General features: G+C 41.7%; 1 protein-coding gene across 1 annotated transcript in view; it reads right to left on the reverse strand.

Annotated features, from left to right (window-relative positions):
- Window positions 1-306: 306 nt before the first annotated feature.
- mdh1ab (malate dehydrogenase 1Ab, NAD (soluble)) overlaps window positions 307-16,948 on the reverse strand; it is a 70,760-nt gene continuing 54,118 nt past the window's right edge. Inside the window, exons 8-9 of the mRNA XM_060933428.1 lie at window positions 1,149-1,238; window positions 307-758 (exon numbers count right to left, since the gene is read on the reverse strand). Coding sequence (XP_060789411.1) covers window positions 636-758; window positions 1,149-1,238 — 213 coding nt within the window. The 3' untranslated portion in view covers window positions 307-635. The remainder of the gene's footprint in view (window positions 759-1,148; window positions 1,239-16,948) is intronic.

Raw genomic sequence — 16,948 nt, forward strand, 5'->3', positions numbered from 1 at the left:
GAGGGGAGTTGATTTCAAAGGAAAAAAATAGTCATTAAATTGTCAAAGTATCATTTTGTTAATCAAGGGCTGTAACTCCGGTAAAATGTGACCCAACTGAACGAAATTGCAATGTGTGTATTACTGACATATAACAAAGAATCCTGCCAAGCTTCATGAAATTCCTCCAAAAATTGTAAGAGGAGTTGATTTCAGAAGGTGAGCGCCGTTCCCGGGACGGACGGATAGACGGACATTGCCATGACATAATCCCCCTTTGGGACTTTTGTCCAGCGGGGGATAAAAACCAAACCATTTCAGTCCATGTTGCCAGTTTCACTTTCATTTATTGAAGAAGTCCGATACAGTAATTTGACAACTAGTGGATCATGGACATGAAGATCAGTTGAACTGAAACACGGATTTATACTAACTGGTGATGCACCGACTCAAGGTTTCCTTTTAAAAGGCTTGACAGTAACACACAGCTTATTGAGCGTATATACTGTATATATGACCTATTACACTGCAACACATTCACACACTGCTGTGTTTATTTGGGGGGAGAGACAGAAGATGATGGTCAACGGAGTGCTTTTTGGGTCGTTTCACAGACGTGCGTCTGGGTGGAGGTGTGTTTTCGGTGTTTGATTTAGTCAGGCGCTCAGGAAGGAGAGGGCGGTGTCTCTCTCCTCCACCAGCTCGGCTGCGGTGGCGTCCATCTTGGCTCGGGAGAAGTCGTTGATGGCCAGACCGCTGGCGATCTTCCAGGATTTATCCTGCAAGAGAAATGCCAAAATAAATAAAATTTAAGGAAAAAAAAAAAAAAAACCCACACAGGAAGACTTGCTACGACTTTCTTCCAGTCAAACCTTAAAAGGGTAACTAATAAAGAGATTGGAAATAAACTCAATAACGTCCCGAGTGGGATTTGAAGGAACTTTGAACTACGCGGTGATGACATGGTCAGACTGTTGGTCGGAAATATTTTTATTCGCATGGACGAATGCTCGACAAGCCAGAATCAGGATATGGCAACTGTGACAGCAGAACAAACAGACAAAACACAAAAACTCATTACTCATGCCAACACTTGTTTACTTTTCTCATCGGTCCTGCCTTTGGACACGCCTCGAGGCCAGGAATAGCCACTGCAGCTTTTTACTCACCTTGATATTGACAGGGAATGAATAAATGAGGTCATCAGGAACGCCATACGAGTTTCCAGTCGAGTACACGCCCATGGAGACGAACTCGCCCTGCAGGAAACAAAAGAAATTTTCAGAATGTGCAAAAAACAACGACATTCAGGTTCATCTGGAAACATGAGCCAAACCAAACGCTAAAGGAGGACAGGAGAGACCGCACACGGCCGCACTGAGCTCGGCTTATGTTGAGTTTTAATGCTCGTTTATGCTTTTTGATCGATTTCCTTCTTTTTAGAAAGGATCGGTGCAAAGTTGTCCGACTTCCTGGTCCTCTCCTCATCCCCCCTTACCAAAAACACTGACCGGCTCAGATTTAGCTGGAAGGTTTAAACAGACAAGACAAAATCAAATAATAATAAAATAAAGACTGAAAACATGACTGCTTCTCCTATTATGAGAACTATAAGTAGCAGCAGTCGATGCAGTAATAATACCATCACCTTCCAGTCCTCTTCATCATCCACTTAGCTGATTTGGCACGAGTTTTATGCTGGATGCCCTTCATGACAACTACCCCGATTTGTTGAAGGAGGAGGGAAAAAGGAAGGACTGTCTGACCGACTGACTTATCCTGTACAGGTAGTCATCGACTTACGACTGCGTTTGGTTACGACTGACCGGTCGTAAACCGATCTGGTCGTAAGTCGGCCTACGTTAAATGAACGTAAGTATATTGTGATGTGTAATGATATTGTAATCATCTTAAAGTCTTATTTTATCAACGTTTTCTTATTTCATTACCTTGGCTCATTATTTGGTTTAAAGTCAAACACTGCGTACTCGGGTGAAAGTAACTTATTTCTTGCCGGTATATTATTTTGAGCCACGTTTTAATTACTTTGTTTTTTTTTTTTAGCTGAACAGTTGAAAACTAATTTTTCATTTTGGACACAGAACAGTGTAATAGAACAGAAAAGTGAAAGTTACTTTGATTACTAGCTGCGCACGTTATAGCACAAGATCTGGTTAAGCCGTACGTGCGCTGTAGCTCGCTTGTTGTTTGTCCAGCGAAACACTGCACACATAAGAGAAGAGGCTGGATGCAGTGTTGCCAGATTGGGCGGGTTTTGAACATATTTTGGGCTGGAAACCGTCAGCAGTATCTGGCAACACTGGCTGGATGCTGGGCGCTGCCAGGAGCTGGGGCGGAAACTGTCGTACGCTCAGCTAGGAAACACTTGCCAGTCATAACCAGATGGTTGTAAAGTCGATCGGTCGCAAGTCGACGACTACCTGTACTGGGTCGCAGGCAAGCTGGAGCCTATCCCAGCTGACTACGGGCGAAAGGCGGGGTACACCCTGGACAAGTCGCCAGGTCATCGCAGGGCTGACACATAGACACAGACAACCATTCACACTCTCATTCACACCTACGGTCAATTTAGAGTCACCAGTTAACCTAACCTGCATGTCTTTGGACTGTGGGGGAAACCGGAGCACCCAGAGGAAACCCACGCGGACACGGGGAGAACATGCAAACTCCACACAGAAAAGCCCTCGCCAGCCACGGGGCTCGAACCCAGGACCTTCTTGCTGTGAGGCGACAGCGCTAACCACTACATCACCATGCCACCATTACTACAACCCCTTGCCAAAAAAAAAAAGGCTCCCACCATCAAACAGATTACTGTAATTAATGGCATTTTTTTCCTGATCGGGGGGGGGGGGGGGGAGATGATATATTATGGAATCACCTTGGAATTTACATTTCTACACCAAATACCTGCACAAGTCCAAATATGCAAATCAGCCTGCAGTTAAGCAGGTGCTTAACGAACCTGAACGAGCCGTTCCACCTGACCGACTGAAAGGACACACGGCCCTGACGAGAGCGCGGTCAGTTGAAACAAACAGAAAAGGATTATTAAACTCCTTCACGAAGGTAATTCGACACGGCGTTTGGTAAAAGATCTTGGTTGTTCCTAGTCAGCTGTGTCTAAGATTTGGAGTAAGTAAACAAAACAAGGAGGTCGTAAAAGGAAAACGTACAGGTAGACCACGAGTCAAAGCATCGGGACAGAAAAACGCAAGGCACTGCCTTAAAAATAGAAAATGCACGACAAAAAAAAAAACAAAACACAGTCAGAGACAATGTGACTGAACTGTAAGGAAACGGGATTTCGGTACAGAAAAGCCAAACAAAAACCATCACGAAGACCTAAACAGAAGAAAGCGAGGTTCCAGTGAGCTGAAGAGACGCGATCATGAACTGTGGAGGACTGAACGAAAATGTGATGAATCTGGAATCTGCATTGGTCGAGGAGGAGATGATGCTGGAGCTTTCATCTGGCGCCGTTCCAATTAAAAGAAGGAAATTTCTGTAATGACTGATAACATTGGGTTGGACATCAGGTAAAGGACCAGGGGAGACGGCGGCCGTTACTGCTCCAGTAAACCCACAGGCGTACGTTGAAATTTCGGACGCTTCTCTTATTCCATTGACAGAAAACAGGATTGGAGACGAAGTCATTTTTCAGGCTGATGATGCGGCTTACCTCCGAGCCAAGAGCATTAAAGCTTCTCCAGGAAAGGCAGATCGACTCAACGACATGGCCAGCAAACAGTCCGGAGCGCAATCCGATTGAAAGTTTATGGTGGAAATGTGGAAAAAAGGTCCATGACGCGGCTCCATTAACCACTACGCGAGAAAGTTGGAACCTGATTGACGAAGAATATCATTTTCCATTAGTCAAGTCCACGCCTCAAATAATTCAAGTCGTCATAAAAGCCCGAGGACGTGCAACAAAGAACTCATTTTGGTCGAGAACGGTCATATTTTTTTTGCCATTAATTACAATTACAGAGCCTAATCTAGGAATTTGAAAATAGGGGACAGATCCCTCACTAGTTGTAGAAACAGGGGACAGAAAATATTAACATGGGTAAAAATATCCCTCATTTGTTCCGGTTAGTGGGGACAGAAAAATAAGTAATACATTGGTAGATATTTTCAAGAGTACATCTATAAACAGAACAGTTTTATTAATCTTTACTTTTAGAATATTATTAACATAATACTAAATTGAACTTTCAACAAGAAAAATTAAACAAAATACTCAAAAAAAAACAAAAAATTAGCAATCATGTAGAATGTGTAAGATTACCAGGACTGCAAAAATGCAGAAAAATAGGCTTTACTTATCCAAATGCACCTGTTGGTTCAAAAGTTAAAAGTGCATAGAACCTCACAGCACAACATGAAGTGACCTTAAAATATAATATAAATGCCTCAGCTTTCATGTAAGAAAAAAAAAATATATATATTAATACTAGTACTGTGTGCAGGCAGTCTCTCCTGAAGACTAAATTAAACAATAATTATAAACTAATAAAATAAATGGCTCAGGCTTCATAGAAGAAAAAAAAACAATTTGAACAGAATCTCACAGTATGATGCTGAAGCTGCCTAAACAATGGAAAATAAAATACCATTTTGGCAAAAATGTTGGCATCCATTAATTTCTTGTATTAAGTAAAAAAAATAAAGTGCACACAGTCCTTCACTGTAAACATAACACACTTTCAGTAACAGAATTTAAGCCTATATAAACACTGACTCGCACATCATGCAGTGTTGCCAGATACTGCTGACGTTTTCCAGTCCAAAATATGTTCAAAACCCGCCAAAATGCACTTAAAACCGCCCAATCTGGCAACACTGCGCACATGCTGCTTCTCTTGAACGTATACACGGAAGTAAGGCGGAAGGTAGTTTGTCGACGTCACCGCAAGACGACGCCAACGATTGGTCAAATTTGCGGGAAAGTCGCGGTGATTGGATAGAATTGCAACACCGCCCTGAATTCGCGGGGATTGGTTGAATTTGCGTTGATGTTGCAAATCGCGAAATCCTGGAGGCTCTGAATGTTATGTTTGGTGACCAATGATATAATAGTTCACAAAACTGTTTTACCCGCTAAATAAACCATTCGGAATACTTCGGTCCTTTCCGATATTTTCCGATTGGTGTGTAAACAACGCTATATTTACCGCAGTGCTTGCTAGCGGGTGCTGACAAATTGATACGCACAAGATTCAGTAAAACGCGACTACACGCTCTCTACTTATAAATGCACGACAAAATGAATAGATATGCGATATCACTCTCGCGCCCAAAAAGTGGATGTGCGACAGACAGATAAAAAAAACGCGTATTATCGCATATTACGCGCCCTAGATTAGGCTCTGAATTATTTAACTTGAGGCATGTTTTACAAAACCAGAACGTTCAGCTATTAAAGAAAAATAGTTTTGCGTCGTATCTGTGGATTATATTTTGCTACAAGTTAAAAAAATAAATAAATCTGAATGAACATCCAAGAGTAGAGATTCCATACTGTTTGCCAGGGGTTGTCGATAGAACAGTAGCAGGTGCAGTAATAGTATTAGTATTAATAATAAAAGGAGTCGGGGGCGTCGGGGCTCAGGTGGATAAGGCGCCACACCATAAATCCGGGGACCCGGGGTCATTTCCCAATCCCTCCCTGTCTCCTGCTTATTTCCTGTCTCTACACTGTCCTATCCAATAAAGGTGAAAGATGCCCCCCAAAAATCTTTAAAAATAAATAAAAAGGAGTCGCAGTACAGTATTAACCCTTTGATGCAAATCATATGCACAGCCCTTCATGGATCAAAAATGACCCACATTCATTTTCCAGGTTATGTCATGCTGAACGAGTTTTTCTTTGCTCTATTTTTTGAAATCAATTTATTTTATGATGGAATATTCCAAGTATTCTTTAAATATCTTGTTTTTAATTACCACAAGTCATTAATTTAATTTTTTCTTTCCTACTTTATGAACAAAAATACTTTTTATATTACTACACATGGGTCATCCAAGTGTGATTGAAAATTAAATGTCTTAATACTATAATAATAATAATTTGTTCCAAGTAATTACTTTAGCAGTGAATGGGGCCAGTTATTTATTTATTAACTATGTCGTTAGCTAAGCCAACTACAATAAAATTAGCTAACTAAAGTAGAATATGTCAACAGCTCGGTAGCTAATAGTAATTACTTGTAACTTTCTGACGAGTAATCTACTCACTCTCAAGGGAACCTAAACATCATCCATTTTTTTCTAAGGTAACGTTAGAACAATTGAAAAACATTCCTTGCATGTATTAGATGGGCAAAGGGCACTGTGCTGAGCTGTGAAATGTCTGACACAAGCACAATTCACAGCTCCCACCAAACGCTGGAGTAAATGCATGCGGGTCGGTTCTGACCCATGTGTGTAAACTTGATGTAGAATTACAAAAGCTTTGCTTGTTCATAACTTAAAGGAAAAATAAAAATGATGATTTGTGCTAAACAAAAACAAGATACAGTGGGGCAAAAAAAGTATTTAGTCAGCCATCAATTGTGCAAGTTCTCCCACTTAAAAAGATGAGAGAGGCCTGTAATTTTCATCATAGGTACACTTCAACTATGAGAGACAAAATGGGGGGAAAGAATCCAGGAAATCACATTGTAGGATTTTTAATGAATTAATTGGTAAATTCCTCGGTAAAATAAGTATTTGGTCACCTACAAACCAGCAAGATTTCTGGCTCTCACAGACCTGTAACAACTTCTTTAAGGGCGTATTCACACCCATGTTGTTTGGTCCGGACCAAACGAACCAAATTTCCCTTGGTCCGGACCTTTTGGGTTGGTCTGAATACAAACCACCGAACTCTGGTCCGGACCAAACAAGCGGACCGAGACCGAGCTGCAAGGTCGGACTCGGTCCGGACCAAAGGAACCCTGGTGCGGATCTTTTGGAGGTGTGAAAACAGACCGGACCTAATCCGACAGTTTTGCTTTTTTGTACCTCGGGAGCTTCCGTCGTTTGTCGAGCATTATGGGAAACAGAGTCTTGACACTCCACCGCAATGTGCAAACACTGTTTCGGTTGTCAAGGGTCGTTCAGTCACCAGTGGTAGGCGAGTACAAAAAATGAGTAGGGGGCAAACGTGGGCCGAGGAAGAAACGCGTACCCTTGTGGATATATGGGCAGATGTCCACGTATCTGAGCTTTTGGAGAGAACACACAAAAATGCCGACGTGTTTGCTGTATTCAGTGAGAAAATGAAGGAGAAGGGGTTCACGCGCTCCCCAGAACAATGTCGGCTAAAAGTGAAGAAACTCCGTCAGACCTACATTAAAATCAGGGACATTCTTTCAAAAAGTGGCGGTACTAGTGACGCAAAAAAGAAATTCATCTATTGCGTGAAGAGCCAGAACTGTCACAACATGATGTGCGCTCATCAGCGCTATCCTCCGTAGCCGCCTTGCCCTTTGTCGTCGTCGTTGATAAATTACTTGTACAACAGCATAGTAATCGCACGATTGTGAAAACAGTAAAAAGTGGAAAAAACATATAGCTTTGATGACATTAAAAAGAATAACAGCACGGAAAGCCTCCATGACTACTTTTGAACTTAACGCTTTGTGCGCGTGTCGTCTCTGACCAATAGCTGAACGACCTCAGGGCGCGTGGCTTTGTTGACAGGTTTTGGTCCGCTTACTAAAATGTACAGTGTGAAAGCGAACCACACCAAAATGAAAAAAAAACAAAAAACAAAAACCATTTGGTTCTGACCAAAGCAAGTGAACTATCGAACTATCCTGGTCTGAATACACCCTAAGAAGCTCCTCTGTCCTCCACTCGTTACCTGCATTAATGGCACTTGTTTGAACTCATTATCGGTATAAAAAAAAAAAAAAAAAAAGACACCTGTCCACAACCTCAAACAGTCACACTCCAAACTCCACTATGGCCAAGACCAAAGAGCTGTCAAAGGACACCAGAAACAAAATTGTAGACCTGCACCAGGCTGGGAAGACTGAATCTGCAATAGGTAAGCAGCTTGGTGTGAAGAAATCAACTGTGGGAGCAATTATTAGAAAATGGAAGACATACAAGACCACTGACAATCTCCCTCGATCTGGGGCTCCACGCAAGATCTCACCCCGTGGGGTCAAAATGATCACAAGAACGGTGAGCAAAAATCCCAGAACCACACGGGGGGACCTAGTGAATGACCTGCAGAGAGCTGGGACCAAAGTAGCAAAGGCTACCATCAGTAATGCACTACGCCGCCAGGGACTCAAATCCTGCAGTGCCAGACGTGTCCCCCTGCTTAAGCCAGTACATGTCCAGGCCCGTCTGAAGTTTGCTAGAGAGCATTTGGATGAGCCAGAAGAGGATTGGGAGAATGTCATATGGTCAGATGAAACCAAAATAGAACTTTTTGGTAAAAACTCAACTTGTGTTTGGAGAAAGAATGCCGAGTTGCATCCAAAGAACACCATACCTACTGTGAAGCATGGGGGTGGAAACATCATGCTTTGGGGCTGTTTTTCTGCAAAGGGACCAGGACGACTGATCCGTGTAAAGGAAAGAATGAATGGGGCCATGTATCGTGAGATTTTGAGTGAAAACCTCCTTCCATCAGCAAGGGCATTGAAGATGAAACGTGGCTGGGTCTTTCAGCATGACAACGATCCCAAACACACCGCCCGGGCAACGAAGGAGTGGCTTCGTAAGAAGCATTTCAAGGTCCTGGAGTGGCCTAGCCAGTCTCCAGATCTCAACCCCATAGAAAATCTTTGGAGGGAGTTGAAAGTCCGTGTAGCCCAGCGACAGCCCCAAAACATCACTGCTCTAGAGGAGATCTGCATGGAGGAATGGGCCAAAATACCAGCAACAGTGTGTGAAAACCTTGTGAAGACTTACAGAAAACGTTTGACCTGTTGTCATTGTCAACAAAGGGTATATAACAAAGTATTGAGATGAACTTTTGTTATTGAACAAATACTTATTTTCCACCATAATTTGCAAATAAATTCTTTAAAAATCAGACAGTGTGATTTCCTGGATTCTTTCCCCCCATTCTGTCTCTCATAGTTGAAGTGTACCTATGATGAAAATTACAGGCCTCTCTCATCTTTTTAAGTGGGAGAACTTGCACAATTGGTGACTGACTAAATACTTTTTTGCCCCACTGTATTTACTGCATGTTTGGAAAAGTAAATGACAAAATGAATTTATTTCAAAAGTAGATCACAGAAACACTCAGCCGTACATGAAATAACCTGGAAAATGAATGCAGGTCGTTTTTGACCCATGTTGTGCATTAGAAGGGTAGTGATACAAAAAGGGTTTTTATTCAAAAAGTAAGAAAGGAAAAAAAATAAAATAAGGATGTATGATGATCAAAAACAAGTTAATTGAGGAATACCTTGAAGACTGAATGATGGAATTAATTTATTGCAAAGATATAGAAGATAAAAAAACTCAGCCGGGTCACTTTTGACCCATGTTTTGCATCAAAGGGTTAAAGAGAAGCGGTTTTAGCAGCAGCAGTAATAAAACTAGTAGGGTGGCAGACAGATGGACGGCGATTCCTATCGTATATACCCGCCTGAACTTTGTTTGCAGGGAGTATAATAGTAGGACTTGCACCAGTAGAGAACAACGAGACCGTCAACGACAGCGTAGCTCACGCCGGCCTCGTCTAGTCCAGAAGGACCGATCTAAAGTACGCAATAGACGTAGCAAGCTCTATACACTGTATCAGGGATGAGAGTGGGTGGTCATCAAAAAAGGCAGAAAACAAGATGGCGCCCGAAGCCAACAGGAGGGGGTTCAAGATGCCCCCCCCGGAAAATTTTGAAAAATAAGGCCTTACAAACCACTTGTCCTGCAATCTGAGCTGTAGTAGATTTAAAAAAAAAAAAAAATTATATACGAGTGATTCCACGCTTATGGGTACTGAAATGGGGACATGAACTTATTTTTAAAAATTCACCTAAAACCATTTCTTTTTTTTACTATCAGGTCACAAAACATGTAATCTTTAATGAATGATATGTTAAAAGATAACTTTAATTTTCTGAGATGTAAAAAAAAAAAAAAAACATATTTATATGCCAAAGTCAGAACGTAACAGAAGTGTTGTGGACATATATATTCTCAATTTTAACAATGTAGAATTACTTTTTGAAACATAGGAAGGTGATGTTTTAGCAAATATAATTAATAAACATGTGCAGTAGAATAAACATACACATTCTTCCAATAAGATTAACATGGTATATAGCTAGATTGTAATTAATTTGCAACAGACGCGAGATGGACAATCGTAACAGAAGTAATGTAACAGACATTTTGGAACTCATAGGCTTGACTTTGGCATATAAATATGTTATTACATCTCAGAAAATTAAAATTATCTTTTAACATATCATTCATTAAAGATTACATGTTTTGTGACCTGATGGTAAAAAAAGAAATGGTTTTAGGTGAATAAGTTCATGTCCCCATTTCAGTACCCATAAGCGTGGAATCACTCATCTCATCTCATCTCATTATCTGTAGCCGCTTTATCCTGTTCTACAGGGTTGCAGGCAAGCTGGAGCCTATCCCAGCTGACTACGGGCGAAAGGCGGGGTACACCCTGGACAAGTCGCCAGGTCATCACAGGGCTGACACAGACAACCATTCACACTCACATTCACACCTACGCTCAATTTAGAGTCACCAGTTAACCTAACCTGCATGTCTTTGGACTGTGGGGGAAACCGGAGCACCCGGAGGAAACCCACGCGGACACGGGGAGAACATGCAAACTCCACACAGAAAGGCCCTCGCCGGCCATGGGGCTCAAACCCAGGACCTTCTTGCTGTGAGGCGACAGCGCTAACCACTACACCACCGTGCCGCCCGGAATCACTCATATGTTGTCTTTTTTTATATATTTACATGAAAATGTTTCAAATCAATAGGAGTATTGTTTGAATTCAAGATAAAATCACATTCTACATTCAAGGGTATGGTTATAATTCATGATCAACAAAAACGACAAACTAAATTCACATTAAACTTAAGTTTTATTAATTATCAAAATGTTCATATATTAAATTAAATTTTAGGGTGACTGACCTTTTCTCCGTATGTCCTCATTAGTTGCATATGATTTCTTCAAAAAAAGTCTTTTGAAATATTTAAGTTTTCAAAACTGTCAGCAGTAATTCAGATTTACTGACCGTCATATACATGTTCAATGTACTAAATCAAACGAATGCTAAGTTGATGGGATAATGTCTATGTACACTTTATACAATTATTTATAGTCCACAGTCACTTCTCATTTTCATTTCATCATTTCGACGACTTCTTCAGCCTTTTGGCCAAAGACAAAAGCTTGTCAGTCCTCTCTCTGTTTTTTATACCAGCATCGATTTCACGTACCTTCACTTTGTCTCGCTTGTCAGTTGTATTCGGCATTTTGAGTAAAAAATCCGATACGAAAGAGAAACGTATTTTTGAAGCGCAGCGACGATGAACATGTGCAAGTTTCGATAAAATAGAACGATGCGGGTACTTTTGTAAGAACTGTTATGATTGGCTTTTGTTCTCTCCCACACTCTTGTAAGAAGTGTTATGACTGGCTATCATGCTCTCGCCAGCGATGTTTTGGCCAATTACATTGTAGATAACACGTATTCTACTGCGAGACTTATGGCCCTTTTCCACTACCCTTTTTCAGCTCGCTTCAGCTCACTTCAGCCCGACACGGCTCGCGTTTCGACTACCAAAAACCAGCACGACTCAGCTCGCTTCAGCCCTGCTTAGCCCCTAAAACTCGCACCGTTTTGGAGTGGGGCTGAAGCGAGCCAAGTGAGGTTGGGGGCGTGAGCAGACACTCCCCTATGTACTGATTGGTGAGGAGGAGTGTCCTCACATGCCCACACACGCCCCGCGAGCGCGCTGGGATCTGTAAACACCGTAAACCCGGAAGGAGAATAATTACGAATTACGAGAATTTCTGGAGCCTTATGCGCCTCGCCTCATCTATACGCTCTTGCCAGTATCTGTTGGCGTTGTCGGTGACAACAAGCCACAGCACCAAGACCAGCAACACTAACGACTCCATGTCCTCCATGTTTATTGTTTACTATCCGGGTCGTGAGACTACCGCTTAAAAGGTCACTGATGTCACTGTTTGCGCCGCCTAACGACATCACCTGACGTCCACCCACTTTCGCTAACTCCACCCAATGTGTCCACCCACTTCCAGCCAGCACGGTTCAGCGCGGTTGTAGTCGAAATGCAACTCCAACAGCCCCGCTCAGCCCGACTCAGCCCAACTCAGCACGGCACGGCTCAGCCGCGTTTGTAGTGGAAAAGCGGCATTAGCGAGACTAAAGATGGCAAAAATGTAAACATGTAACATCATCGTAGGAATGAATTATGCTTGAGTATCACGAAGGAACATACGGGTCAGTCCATGAAATGATGTTACTTTTCATTGGTCCGGGTTTACATAATCATTTCATCTTTAATTTCCATGATTTAAAGAAATATTTAGCAGATTATCCATAAATATTGTTTGAAGAAATAAAATAAATAAAAAAATGAAGTTTTTTTTTTTTTTGACCTTCATGACCTTCAGCATGCACTGGGGCGGTTTGCAGTCGAGTGTGAAGCGGCTGGGATGAGAATCAGCACCTCCAAGTCCGAGGCAATGGTTCTCGACCGGAAAAGGGTGGCTTGCCCTCTCCAGGTTGGTGGAGAAGTCCTGCCTCGAGTGGAGGAGCTTAAGTATCTCGGGATCTTGTTCACGAGTGAGGGAAGGATGGAGCGCGAGATCGACAGGCGGATCGGTGCGGCCTCCGCAGTGATGCGGTCGCTTTACCGGTCCGTCGTGGTGAAGAAGGAGCTGAGCCAAAAGGCGAAGCTCTCGATTTACCGGTCGATCTACAGGTACGTTCCGACTCTCGCCTATGGTCATGAGCTTTGGGTAATGACCGAAAGAACAAGATCGCGAATACAAGCGGCTGAAATGAGTTTCCTTCGCAGGGTGGCTGGGCGCTCCCTTAGAGACAGGGTGAGAAGCACAGTCACTCGGGAGGAGCTCGGAGTCGAGCCGCTGCTCCTCCACATCGAGAGGAACCAGCTGAGGTGGCTCAGGCATCTTTTTCGGATGCCTCCTGGACGCCTCCCTGGGGAGGTGTTCCAGGCATGTCCCCCCGGGAGGAGGCCCCGGGGAAGACCCAGGACACGCTGGAGGGACTATGTCTCTCGGCTGGCCTGGGAACGCCTCGGTGGTCTTCCCGAGGAGCTGGCCGAGGTGTCTGGGGAAAGGGAAGTTTGGGCTTCCATGCTTAGACTGCTGCCTCCGCGACCCGGCCCCAGATAAGCGGAAGAAGACGAGAAAAAAAATGAAGTTTTCTTTTGAAATAAAGAAATGTGAAACATTTTCTTCCCCTGTGACTGGACACGGATGACACGTTTTTTGTGACATGGAATATTTGCTGACTTTGAGCTTAAATAAACCTTCATTACTTTGAGAATTTCAATAAAATTAGTTTCATGGTACTTGCAATTTAGTTTTACACTCACATAATAAAGTTAAGAAGGTTCTATAAACTATTTAGCTTCGAATTCATCCACTAAAAATAGGTTGTGAACGTAACATTGTGATGTTCTACCGTGCTACGTTAGAAACCAGGCTTATAAAAAATGATAAAACGAGTTGAAATCATGATTGATGTTTTTAATATAAAGAAGAATATACTATAAAACGATGTAGGTAGAAAGAAATTTAAACAAACGGCAATAAAAGAAATTATCGATGTTTTTTCTCACATCCTAACTTAGCGTCCACTCACTTCCTGGTTCGTTCACAACCTGCGAGACCGATTTACTCAATCTAGGTCAGCTGAACTGACGCGAGAGAACTTCTCGCGGGATCTCACACACCACAACACGTGCTCCAGAGAAGTGCAGATATAAGTGTGACTAAGTAAAGTAATGAATTCAATAATCTCATTAACCCCGTATAGGATGAAACTGTTTCCTGTTAATGACTGTTGTTATTGTTCAAATCTTAGAGATTTTACGAAGTTTGTGAAATACTGGTATTTCATATCTTCAGTGTTTATGATGTTAAACTAATATTTCTAATGAATTCTTATTCAGTGTTAATGTTTAAACCAGGGCTTTGAACCGGTTCAAGGAACGAAAACGAAAACCGGGAACTTTTTCTATTTCACATGGAACAGAAACGAAACCAGAAACTTTATTATTTTTTATGTTCCGGAACAGAAACGCTTATTAAAAATAATGGTAACCGGTTAATACCGGTTTCTATTTCGTTCCTCAAAGTTTCCGTAGCCTACAAATAAAAAAGTCATTCTTCTCCTGCGCAAGTTTCTATGACCCGCTGGGGTTCACTTCCTGTGTGACGTTCGCTGACTGAATGGAGAGAGCGGGAGGGTGGACTACTATCACGTCTCCACATCTTAAATAAGAGGTAAATATTGCAGTCTATCGTTATTCAAAAACGTCAATTTCAAACACGATATCAATATATTTGTCCACGTTAATGAGAGGCTCGCAAACATTAAATGACGTTAACCTCTGTTAGCCCATCAGTGCATACAGGGCTTTCCACTAAGGCTCATACTAGCCAGCCATGACAAATAAGTAGCCAGCCGGGGGGGTGTTAAACACAAAAACTCCGCTGAGTGCGTGCACGCACACACCACATGTCGGGGCCGCAGATCAGCGAAGTCGGCGGGGAATTTGTGGTTATTATCGGTACAAACAGCGCGAATCACAACTTAAATGAGTGCGGTTCAGTTTGACATTGTCAGTCCGTTAGATAAACATTTAATTTTATTAAAATCGAAAATTAATATTTAGAGCCTGTGGGCTACAAAAAATAATAGTCATTAAAGTAGCCGGCTGGACTTAATTGTGTGCCGGCTGTATGGCCGGCAGCCCGCGCTTGTGGAAAGCCCTGTATAGGGCCTGACTAGCCTTTGGTAACACACTAAACGAATTCTCTTTCATTTTTGGCACTTTTTCTGTTTGTGTAGATGGGAAGACATACTGAGAATCCAAATCGCCAACATTTGAAATAATAATTGTTTTGAATTATTTCTTGTCTTATTTAATGAAGGTTGTAATAGAATTAGCCTACATTTGGCTTAAGCTGGATGAGACAGAGACATAATTTTATAGCCATTTGTTCAACAGCTGACAGGGAACGTAATTAACCGTTCCGGGAACGAAATTTTTTTGTTCTAACCGGTTCGGGAACGTCTATTTAAATGGTGGAACCCAAAACCGGAAACGTTAAAATTCCGTTTCTGTTCGGAACGAACCAATAGGAAAAAAATTCTGGTTCAAAGCCCTGGTTTAAAGTAAGCAAATAAAAGCAAAAAATTGATTTTATCAATATTTTTCCTTTATTTTTAAAAGCTTGTTCGTGTCCTTGTTACATTAGCAACCGGGTAAATATTTATGGATTTTATCATACATTGTAGAGCAGGAGTTATGTTATATTTTCTTATATGGTCAATGCTTCATGGAAATAAAAGTTGTTTTCAGTTGTAAATTGTTTTAAGGTGACTCCCTCTATGTCACATTTTGGTAACCCCATTTCATGGACTGACCCATACCCCAACCCCCCTCAATAAATGAAAAAAAAAAGCGCCAACGGATTTGGCATAATATAAAAAGGTTGATTTTTACTCAGAAAAAGCAGAAAACTCTCATCCGTGCTGTACAGAAGCTCCATCCACTCTAGGAACACCGACCTATTTGCCAGAAAGAATCCAAAAGCAGTGAGGAACTGGCTGAGAAGTCGTGATTTTTGTTGAACTACTCACTTAAGGCTTAATTAGTCCATAACTTCATTAAATGAGAGCTGAAGTCATTTTTAAACTTGCTTTATTTCTTAACGTGTCAATTACGTTTTCGGTTTTAGTAACCTTATAATCGTGACTCGTATTGGCAACTGATTGCAATTAAAATATCCTACTTATCGGCCTATAGCCATGTTGAATTTAGTTTTGGTCCACGGCAGCCGTCGGTCATCTGAGCCATCGTCACGAGACTTCGAAACGTGAAGAGTCCGCGCCACCGTTTTGAAAACGGTTTTCCAAAACGAGTTTAAAAATGACGATTACTGCCTACTTTTTTCAAACTTTCCCGATTGCTATCAAAACAAACAAAACTTCCGGCTTGATTACGTCAGCGATTGAAAGAGGCCACGCGCGTCTTTCGACAATGTTCGCAGATGTCGGTCGCTTTGAATGCTGCTGTACGTTTTACTTCCGTCCTACGAGGTCTCGCACAGGCCTTGACGAATCTCGTTTACAGCCGTCGCTTTGACACATGGACTGATATATTAGAGCATATTTCAAACACTCAGAACTTGCTATAGCAGCGACAAAAATAGCGATTGAAAATGCATTCCGATATTTAATAAAATAAGTAGAATTTTGATTTAAAAAAAAAAAAAATTGCCTTCAGTTCTCCTTTAATAATTGTAATTAAGCAAATCTGGGTAGAAGTTCCATGCACCCTAGGTACCCCTAGCTTCATGCCAGAACGAATAAAAAAAAAAAAAATCGGTGAAGAAACCATGTGTGTGGAAACCAGGGCTGTGAAATAGAAATGACAAAATCCGAGGAAACAATTTTAGCAGGGGGTCTGGGGAGAGCAGTCCCCCAGAAGCTGAACAGATTTTGTGTATATTGATAGATTTGAAGCATCTCCTGAAAGCAAATATTTTCTCAACCATGCCATTTAATTTGAACTGTTTATTATAATAATAATAATAATAATAAATTGAATATACAAATGTGAACAAGATGGTCTACCTGGTAATCTATAGACCCTTTTCAGTCACGTGACCTTCATAAACGCGACCACCATTTTGGACATGTAGCGGACTTCGGCTCGAATTGGT

Source organism: Neoarius graeffei, chromosome 11, assembly GCF_027579695.1.
Source record: "Neoarius graeffei isolate fNeoGra1 chromosome 11, fNeoGra1.pri, whole genome shotgun sequence".
In the NCBI taxonomy this organism is placed as follows: Eukaryota; Metazoa; Chordata; class Actinopteri; order Siluriformes; family Ariidae; genus Neoarius; species Neoarius graeffei.